This window comes from Parambassis ranga, chromosome 4 (genome assembly GCF_900634625.1).
Source record: "Parambassis ranga chromosome 4, fParRan2.1, whole genome shotgun sequence".
NCBI classification, from domain to species: domain Eukaryota; kingdom Metazoa; phylum Chordata; class Actinopteri; family Ambassidae; genus Parambassis; species Parambassis ranga.
In genome coordinates, this window is record NC_041025.1 from 16,873,027 (window position 1) to 16,883,025 (window position 9,999).

Below are 9,999 nucleotides of genomic sequence, written 5' to 3' on the forward strand. Positions count from 1 at the left end.
TATCTGTCAGGATCTCGGCTTTCTCCCTTGGCAGCTTGAAATGTGTTCTACAGCCACTTTTTGTCAGCAAACACTTTAAAGCCTTTAATTGTGTGCATGCCGTGGCTGCACATGTGGCTTATATCCAGGTTGCCCTGGGAGATTGCGAGATCACGATTGCAGTTGCAGAGGTGGGACAGAAGGAAGGCTGCGTGAGAATGTAGGTCAGGGAGAAATGTCAGACTGTAAATGCACCGAGCAGCTATAAATGGCAGGACCGAAGGGACAAATTAGCCTGTTGCTCTTTATGTCTGTTTTTTTGTTTATGCGGTTACAGTTTTTCATCACATTAAGCTGGACACATGCACATGATGTCATGAGTGTCTTTCATGAGGCTCCAGCTGCTGTAGATGGAGCATCACACCACATGAGTAGGAGGAACTGTGTGGGTTTCTGCCACTGTTCTTATTTCAGCTCACCAGCATCATCTGACAAAACCACAAATAAGGCAGCAGGAGTCTCCATTTAGAATACCTGAAAGCCCATCAGTTCATAATGAGCCACTTTAAAGCTTTTTATAGAACCCACCAGCCGCTTGGTTTTAAACGCATTAGCCTCTGTCTCTGGATCTCATTCCAAATCCACAGTGGGAGTGTTTTTGTTTTCAGTGAAAACCTCATCATGGCCGGTGGAACTGTGTCAGCTAGTGAAACACAGCCTGACCAGATAACAAGCCCCACATTCACCTGCTCCGGGTTGCAGCGAGCCTTTTTGCTCCCTCCTCATGTTTTTATTCTGCTTTGTTGGCGTGCAGCAACACTAGACAGCAGCACTCATCCCTACATCTGTGACTTTATACAGTTATATCTGTCTGGCTGGCACTGATTGTGTGACATGTGTGTGTGTGTGGGCCTGCTGTTGTCTGTAAGAAGGAAATGACAGTAACAGCTCCTCCACATTTAGAGGCAGAAAAAGAAGTGATGCCACGGCTGCTAAGTCACATCCTCGGCTGACCACGGGTCACATGTGGTGGCGTGAGAGGTGATTCTGACAGTCTGTTATTAAAGCAGGGGGAGCGAATCTAATCTCTTTTAATCAGTGGTACTTCTATTTAGCAGGTGATATTATGGTGAAGTTGAAGCTACACGACACTCCTGACACAGATGGGTTAGTTAAATCAAACGCACCTGCTGTACATGTACAGACGTAATTGAATAAAAACAGTCGGCACGCTGTTAAAAGGCTACCACTGCCTTGTCATTAGGAGATCCATGTGATGTACAGACGGCTTGTGGTGACGTCCTCCTGTGTGGGCTGCATTCCCTGAGGCCACTCAGAATGAAAGGACCTTCAGTACCTTAACTAAATAACAGCCTGCTCCCTGCAAGCAATTTGGCCAAAAAAAAGAATAAAAAGCCATTCAGGACTATTAAATGAAACACAGACGCTGAACTGTAGTGTCGTGCCTTTTAGCCTGTGTGTGACTTTAATTCAACAATGCAAATCTGACCTGATTTTGAGCCTCTCAAGGTAAATCCCCACTCATGTTATAAGCACTGAAAGAAAACATGGCCTACTTCTGCTGTGACACTGTAAACATTCGACAACTTTATATCATTCACTTTGTTTTTTATTGATAATTTCATGAGGTTCACATAACAAACCACATTTTTGTATTTTTTAAAAAATAACATATTTATACTTAAAACATCTTGCTTTACATTTTAATACATAAAGGTATTTTTTTTCTTTTGCACAGCAAAGATATGACATTTATGTTTCAGACAACATACCAACAAACATTGTGTACATTATGATAGTCAACATAATACTTAAAAGAATTCCACAACAGTGCAAAAAATCAAATTAAAAAAAAACAAGAAGATGAAAAGAACAGGCAGTTACAGAAGCGCCCTCATAAGAAAATGAAGGATGCCTGTTTACAGACCCACTGAACCACAGAACAAAACCTGCTTTAAACAAAAAGGAATGTTTTTCTTTTGGATCGTTACGAGCATGAAAAAAAATGCTTTTTTCAAGTGAGAAAAAAACCTTCGGTAAACAAGCTTGATGCTACAACAAATCCTCTTAAATAAAAGAGATGGAATTAGTGCCGTGCGTCCTGAGGCGCACTGGGATTTTGTCGATTCAACCGGTCAGCTCTCAAATGGTCATGCATTAGTCTTTCCTTTTTTTTCTGTGTTTAAACAATCTTAACATTTCATTCAGTAGCCTTAGTTGTGTGTCTATGTGCGGTTGTTATCCCAGATTGATCTATTCTGGGTCCTCTCAAATAGTCGTAAGTGACACAGATCAGACACAAGCACTCTCCAACACAGTTAGCGACAAATATTTCTTTGTGGAGACGTCGTGGCTCAACAAAAACAATGCGCAATAGGCGCCCAGAAATGCCTGAAAGTTATTCAGGCAATTTCCTGCACCTTTACCTCCTCTAGCCCGTTAGTAAGTGGGGGAGGCTCGTGGTTGCTCTCTATGGAGGATTCGCTCCCCGTGCTCTCTCCAGAGAGAAGTCTGGTGACTCTGAGGTCAGCCTTCAGTGTCTGCACGTCGTTGCCTATGCTCATCTCTCCCAAGTCATTAATAATCTGAGTCAACTCTTGTTTACCGTTGGCAACGCAATCATGGTCCGTGTCCAGAATGTCCTCACACTCAAAGTGCATCGCCTTCTCCTCCTCCTCCTCCCCAATCAAGTCCTCTGTGATGGAGCCTAACTTGGGCGCGCTCCGGCTGCGCTCCACCGGGGGTTTGTAGTAACATTGTCCGTTCAGCAGCTTTCTCAGCGGGACCAACGGGATGGTTTGTTCCCCTATGAGCTGCTGCTGCTGGTGCCTGGCATCGTCTCTCCGCTTTAGTCTTTTGAACTCGGCCAGGGCTGTGGCTGAAGTCTGGTACAGCAGCAGCGCCATGGCTTTTGCCTTCTCTGGCTTGGACACCAGCACTGCGTGGCAGCGCAGCATCACGGCCTTGTGCTTCATCTCGTGCCTGTAAATCCACGCGAAAATCTTGGGTAGCCGGGGATCCGCGACGCAGTAGGTTATCCGGTGCAGCAAGTACAAGTGTCCCGGCCTCCTGGCCTTGTCATCCACATGCACCATCCGGATGCCCTGTGAGCTGATGGTCAGCCTCATCTTGGTGCCGTTCTTGCCCATGTCGCTTTTGCCCCAGATCTTGCTCACCGCAACGTCCGTGCAGCCGTCTCCTTTGGACTGGATGGTGGTGGCATTCCCCAGGTAAAGCACCGTGTACGTGGGGTCCTCGCTGGTGATCTTCACCTTTTTCCTCTTTGACTTGAACATGCTACCCACCCTGTTGAGCGCGCTCTCGGGGCAGGACTTGGCGAAAGAGGTGAGCGCAGAGTAGTTGAGACTCACCGCATAGCCCTTCTGTTTGGACTGTTTGTCTTCCTCAATTAAGTCGAATTTATTCTTCTTCCAGGGCAGCATTTTATTGCTGTGTCCAGTAAACAGCCACACTGAGAGAGAAAGAAAAAAAACTTTTTATTACTACTATGCTAGAAGCGTGCACTGTCTGTCAGGTCATTTATGAGCTACTCTATCAGAACTGAACGCAACGACACCGTACTTCATGTGTCCAGCCGCTAAAGTGCTCCTGTCCATTGTGCTGTCTCCTGTTTTAAGTCATTGTAGTGCAGAGTACAATCTGCTGTACTCGGGTGTGCTGCACAGATTATATACAGGGCGAAACCATTTTAGAGTGTCTGTAGGGGGGACGGAACCAAATGAATATGTGTACAGTGCTCAGTGAAAACTCATGTTTGCTTGCTGTTTGTATAAACTATTATTTTTTATAATTTTATAATATAATTTTGATGCACTATGTACAGTTTTCTTAAAGACCACTTCTACCTCCACTCACCTGTGCAATAACTGTTAATATGTATACTGTTTTTTGGTAGTCTATTGTCTATTTTAAAATGTATATATCTGTTCTTAACTTATCCTTTGCTGTCTGTATCTGCTGTTGCAAAAATGCAATTTCCCCATTGTGGGACTAATAAAGGTTTTCTTAATCTTAATCTTAATCTTAATAATACATAAAGCATGCACGATAACCTTTTATACAGAAATCTGCATCTGTGGTAATCAGGGGCACATCTAGAATCAGTTGGGGCCCTGGGCAAAAATTCACAGGGGTCCCTTTCCCCAGTGTCCATCAGTATTATGTTATAAATAATTTGACACCAACAATTATTAATTTTCTTTGGCTTTTATTTATTGTTATTAAATGCACAACAATCGACAGCACCATCAAGTGGGATCCGCTTGGAGAGGACTCCTAATGTTATTGCAAACTTTGTACATTGCTACTAGCACTTGTCTACCTTGCCTGCTGTCAAGCAGCGCCTCTTATGGTAACACTATATCCATAGGGCTTATGAGCAAGTTAAGATGAAGCCATTATGTTTATAATAGTAATTTGAAGCAAACTGAATTCAAAGACCCCACATATTTGTTTCAAATTATTTTCCTACTTACTAGAATAGAATGAATCAAATAAAAATATAATTACTTTGTTTAATATTAGATTAAAACGTTTGTTAATTAATAATAATTCTAATTAGAATAGTTGCCACGTCAACGTAAAAATTCAGCCACTTTGTAAATCACCCTTATGATAGAATAATGAACTAAGTATTTTTGCCGTCAGCTCTCATGTCACTGCTGTTTTGTGCTGCCATCTTCTGGTTCTACTTAGGAATTTTTTTGTTAATGTGTGTGCTTGTGGTGGAAGATGATTTATGGATTACTCACTGCAAATGGTCAAATTGTCAAAACAAACATTTTGACAATTTTAGTGTATATTTCCATCTATTACTTACGTGTAAAATAGTCCAATATTAACATAAACCTAACTAATTATATGTTAGGAACGTGTGTTGCGTTTCTTCCAGTTTCTTCGGGACACATTTAATACCTGGACAACACACCGGAATGTACCATAGCTACGTTACAAATCCTACGCCCAGTAAATCGACTTATTGGCGTGTTTTGAGAGATGAACTACTTGTATGTTAATAGAGGACACATCTGTTTATTGAATTGGTTACTTTTGTTTATGTTTTCCATTCCTATATTGGCCACATGTAACTTCCGGATATTTGACTTTAGTGGTATGTGCCATTTCCTGTTCTTACGACAACAACGCATTGCACATGGACAGCAGTGGTTCGTGACTGTAGTTTTTGCACATTTGTTATTTTTCTCCAGTTTTTTTGTGAAGTGGCAACATTGTAGGATATCATGGGGAAGAAAAAGGCAGGCGGAGGAGGCGGACTGGGCCGAGCTCTGATAAAGGAGAGACTCCAGGCGAGCCGAGGAAACAAGAGGGGCGACTCATGGGTATGACATGGCAGCAGCTAGCTTTGAAGTAAATGATATGGGATTGTTGTTTATTTCGTTTAACAGGTCATGTCTCAACTGCTGCTCAGCTCAGGGGAGCTGTCCCACTTCCGATAATGGTTCATTACTTGCGCCTCCTTAAGAAAATAACATTTATTCACGCTTTATTTATCAATAATTTTTAAGCTTAGACCATCTTTTAAATAAATATATTCTTTTGATAAACTCGGCATCGAGATAAATTAGTCAAGGGAAATTGAATACTTGAGTACTGTTTTTTTAAACAATTACTCCAAGCGTCTTTGGATGAATCAAAATAATTATATGAATATAAAGTACCAAAACATTGTATTTTGCAAGAATGCAGGATTACACATTGATGGATAATTTTATTATTTAAGAGGCTTTTTCATCACTACTCTCTGGAAAGCATACTAATGTGAGGTTTGTTTCACTTTCCCAGCTTCATACCAGTGAACTGAATGATGGATATGACTGGGGACGGCTGAACCTGCAGTCAGTGACAGAACAAAGTTCCATGGATGACTTTCTGGCCACTGCAGAATTGGCAGGAACAGAGTTTGTAGCAGGTATATACACAACATGTCGTATGTCACTTAAATGTATAATTATTGGTGTGTGGTCATTACATGTCAAGTCATTACATTCAAACCAAACCAGGGGTGCCTCACTGTATTCTAGCAGTCAATTTATGCCACACATTCTGTTACTCTTTGACTTCATTGCTATTCACCCTTCTTCTTTCTTCCTTCTTTAAGAGAAACTCAATATCAAGTTTGTACCAGCAGAAGCTCGAGCAGGTTTATTAACAGCTGAGGAGAAAACAAGGTTGAAGAAGCTGCATGAAGACAACAAGCATTTCCTCACAATTCCTCGACGGTAGGCTGAGCAGCTCTAGTTCAATTTGTATCATTATATTGTATAATTATTCCTTCAAGTGTTGTTATTTCTTTACTCATTTCTAGCCCCCACTGGGATGACAGCACCAGTCCAGATGCACTTCAGCAAGCAGAGAAAGACAGTTTCTTGGAGTGGAGGAGACAGCTTGCACAGTATGTAACATTCTTTGTTCTACACCACCCATAAAGAAGCCACAATGTGTTGCATTTCAGATTACTTAAAACGTGTTTAGACATTCTGCAGTTTTGTATATTTTCTGATATATGGTGGAAAATACACGTTATTTCTAAAGACTGGAAGAGGAACAGAAGCTAATCTTGACCCCATTTGAGAGGAACCTTGAATTCTGGAGACAACTGTGGAGAGTGATCGAGAGGAGGTAGAAGCTTAATATTTAATGTGCTGTCATATGTATCGGTTTTAAATGTCTCATTTTGTTTTATATAATGCTTAATGCAATATTGTTTTTTTTAAATTTAGTGATGTTGTCGTTCAAATCGTCGATGCCAGAAATCCTTTGCTGTTCAGATGTCTTGACCTGGTAAGTACATTACGTCATTATTGAATAAATTAACCATTAAACATAATGTTTTAGCAAAGCTAAAAGAAGACATTTTCTCAATAAAACGATAAAAAAATAACGAGGTAATGATTGAAATATATGTGTCTTCTGTTGTGTGCTAACAGGAGTCGTATGTAAAAGAAGTGTCAAAGGATAAGGTGAACATGCTTCTGGTGAACAAGGCAGACCTGCTGACCAGGGAGCAGAGGAAAATCTGGGCTAAATACTTTGAGAAAGAGGGGTTGAGGGCGGTTTTCTGGTCAGCCCTGGCTGAGAGCAACAGGCTGGATGCAGAGGAAAAGGTGAGGCGATTGAGAACTTAACTGTAGGTTGTATTATATTTTAACATTCTATGAGAAGACATCGTTCTTTTTCAATTTTCCATAACTAGAGTTCATCCATTTATTTCACAGGGCATGGAAATAGATGACCCAGAGTGTGTAGAGAGTGATTCAGAAGAAGCAGGACATGCAGATAAGAAAAACTTGGGACAAAAGGGGGAAGCTGGAGAGGAGGAGGAGGAGGATGAAGAAGACGAGGGGGAAGAGAGTGGTATGGAGGAAGAGCTGCAGGAAAGGGTAACTGTAGGTGAGGAGGACTGGTACACCTGCTCAGAGGATGAAGAGGAAGGAGCGGAGCGTGCTTGTGGTTCATCCAGTGGATCGTTTCACAACTCCAGCCGGCTAATGCGCAAGAATGAGCTGCTGGACATGTTTAGGTCTGTTCACAGAGGCCCCACGTGTAAAGAAGGACAACTGACAGTGGGACTGGTGAGTTATATTAAAAACATGCAGTGAACAAGTCACCTACTCGGTTTTTTGATTCATTTGTTTAAAAATTGATGAAATCATTTGCAGTTTTTATGAAGAATGTTTGTGTGATTATGGATTAATAGGGAAAAGCCTGTCTTTTAAAATTCAGCCTTTGATTTTTATGTGTTCAACAGGTAGGGTATCCTAATGTGGGAAAGAGTTCCACTATCAACACCATTTTAAGGAACAAGAAGGTGTCTGTTTCAGCCACTCCTGGACACACTAAGCACTTTCAGGTACAGAGCTGCTTGCCATATGGTATCAGGTCATGGATTCCATCATCGAACTGTTTAAGGTGATGCTAATTTGTTTACTTTGTCCTGACATAGACTTTATATGTGGAGCCAGGCATGTGTCTCTGTGACTGCCCTGGTCTGGTCATGCCCTCATTCGTTTCTACTAAAGCTGAGATGATCTGCTCTGGAATTCTGCCCATTGACCAGATAAGAGATCACGTACCTGCAATCTCCCTCATATCCTTTGTATATACAGTAACAGCAGACCAGAGCTTGCAAGTGCTGCCTTTACAACCAGTAACTTATAAACAATGGATGCTTTCAGTGGATACATCCTTAATGGATAAATCACATATGTCAGACTATCCCTCGGCATGTGTTAGAAGGCACCTATGGCATCAACATCATCAGGCCACGAGAGGATGAAGACCCTGACAGACCTCCCTCTTCAGAGGAGCTGCTGATGGCGTATGGATGTAAGGCTGCCAAACATTTATAGCTTGTCTGAAAGGATTGAATTATTAATATTATATAATATTAATGAACTATTTCTGCAGCATACTTCAGTCTTCAAAGTTTCTGGAAAAGTGTTCTATAAAGTTTATTAACTTCTGTTTCAGACATGAGAGGATTTATGACATCACACGGTCAGCCTGATCAGTCCAGATCAGCCCGGTACATCCTGAAGGATTATGTCAACGTAAGTTATGTTGCTACACTTTTGGGCAGTAACTTGGTTTAGTTGGATCTGTATTGAAAAACTATGCATCGAGCGCCAGAGTGTTTAGACAGTCAGCAGCAGTCTCTGTGATGACAAATAAGCAAAAGCGAGTCTCACTCTTTCGACTGCAGCTTTACACAGTACAGCTGCATGCCTCCTGTGGGTCTTCTGTATATTTAAACAGGCAGTGGAGGCTGTATTGTTATGGTGCAGCTGTTGTGTAATATAAGTGTTCACCATGTAAGCACAGATGAAGAATAGCAAACATTTTGTTGTTGCAAAATCAAAAATTTTACTTGGCTACTTGCACCAAGGATATGTTCGCATTCTGATGCACACCTCCCACTAACTAATTACTCCTCACAGGGCAAGCTTCTGTACTGCTATCCTCCTCCACATATTAATCCTGAAGACTTCCAGCCACAGCACAGCAAGTTCCATAACACAGATGTGGACAACAGTGACATGTCTACAGTGACAAGCAAACCAAAAACCAAGAGAATTGAAAACATGGTTGACAAGAACTTCTTCCATCAGGTAAAATCGTACTAACCCACCATCAGTTTTGAGAGACAGCTGCCATTAGAGCTGTTTATAATGAAATTAAAGCTTAATTCCTGACTTCTCTCTTAAGGAAAATGTGCGGGCACTCTCTAAAGGAGTTCAGGCAGTCATGGGCTACAAACCCGGCAGCGGACCTGTGGGTCCAGTTAAAGCTGAATCGGAGGCAGTGGTGGGCAAACCTTGGAAAAAACATGGCAACAGGAACAAGAAAGAGAAGGTGCGGCGGATTACAAAGCATCTGGATGCCTGATAGTGATCTGAAATCATATGAAACCACAGATCATCTCAGCTGCAGTGGAAAGCCCCTGTGCAAAGTGCAGTTCACATGTGATTCCTAGGGAATCAACGCTGAGTGGTACTGTAGGTAGACAAGGGCCCCTTAATCCTTGGCATGGGAAGTTCAGGCTGTCTTGATAGTTACTAATAAGGTGCATAATCTGTCTTGTACAACTCTCATTTGAAGATCGTATTAATGCAAATGCATTCCACAGCACCTCCTCATCCTCATTCAGACTTAACATTCAGTAGGTGTGAAAAGCACATGACTGTGCTTTCATCATACTAAAATAAAACTGTATGTTTTCTGCTTTATATCCACATACAGTGATGATTTATATATCTGAACATGGTTATTAAATAAATAACATATTGTCACATTAGTGTGTTGTTGTATTTCCATGAAATTATCTTTGCTATCAATGCTTCAGCAAAAATAACATTTCACCATATTTTGCTGCAACTTTGAGGTTTGTGCTTTTATCAAATATTATTGAGCTGAGTGGGTGGTGGGACCTCCCAGCTCCAGATGATCTGATCCACAGAA

The 9,999-nt window shown here is 41.5% G+C and overlaps 2 protein-coding genes across 2 annotated transcripts; one reads left to right on the plus strand and one right to left on the minus strand.

Moving 5' to 3' along the window:
* Positions 1 to 1,520: 1,520 nt before the first annotated feature.
* Positions 1,521 to 3,676, minus strand: fam43a (family with sequence similarity 43 member A). Its single transcript, XM_028404809.1, has 2 exons — positions 3,583 to 3,676; positions 1,521 to 3,472 (listed from the first exon to the last, which is right to left on the minus strand). Coding segments are annotated over exons 1-2 (1,071 nt in total). The 5' UTR covers positions 3,584 to 3,676; the 3' UTR covers positions 1,521 to 2,402.
* Positions 3,677 to 5,118: 1,442 nt separating this feature from the next.
* On the plus strand, positions 5,119 to 9,767 carry lsg1 (large 60S subunit nuclear export GTPase 1). Its single transcript, XM_028403703.1, has 14 exons — positions 5,119 to 5,360; positions 5,824 to 5,950; positions 6,140 to 6,260; positions 6,347 to 6,433; positions 6,574 to 6,660; positions 6,762 to 6,822; positions 6,969 to 7,145; positions 7,257 to 7,613; positions 7,790 to 7,891; positions 7,985 to 8,128; positions 8,244 to 8,367; positions 8,512 to 8,591; positions 8,979 to 9,149; positions 9,247 to 9,767. Exons 1-14 carry the CDS (start codon positions 5,262 to 5,264, stop codon positions 9,424 to 9,426), a joined length of 1,917 nt encoding a protein of 638 aa, XP_028259504.1. The 5' UTR covers positions 5,119 to 5,261; the 3' UTR covers positions 9,427 to 9,767.
* Positions 9,768 to 9,999: the final 232 nt, after the last annotated feature.

Bases quoted from the DNA above. Each gene is read 5' to 3' on its own strand.
- lsg1 (XM_028403703.1), top strand. From the start codon at position 5,262: ATGGGGAAGAAAAAGGCAGGCGGAGGAGGCGGACTGGGCCGAGCTCTG. The intron at 6,434-6,573 runs GTATGTAACATT...TTATTTCTAAAG, and splicing joins TGGAGGAGACAGCTTGCACA to ACTGGAAGAGGAACAGAAGC. The intron at 8,368-8,511 runs GTAAGGCTGCCA...CTTCTGTTTCAG, and splicing joins GCTGCTGATGGCGTATGGAT to ACATGAGAGGATTTATGACA.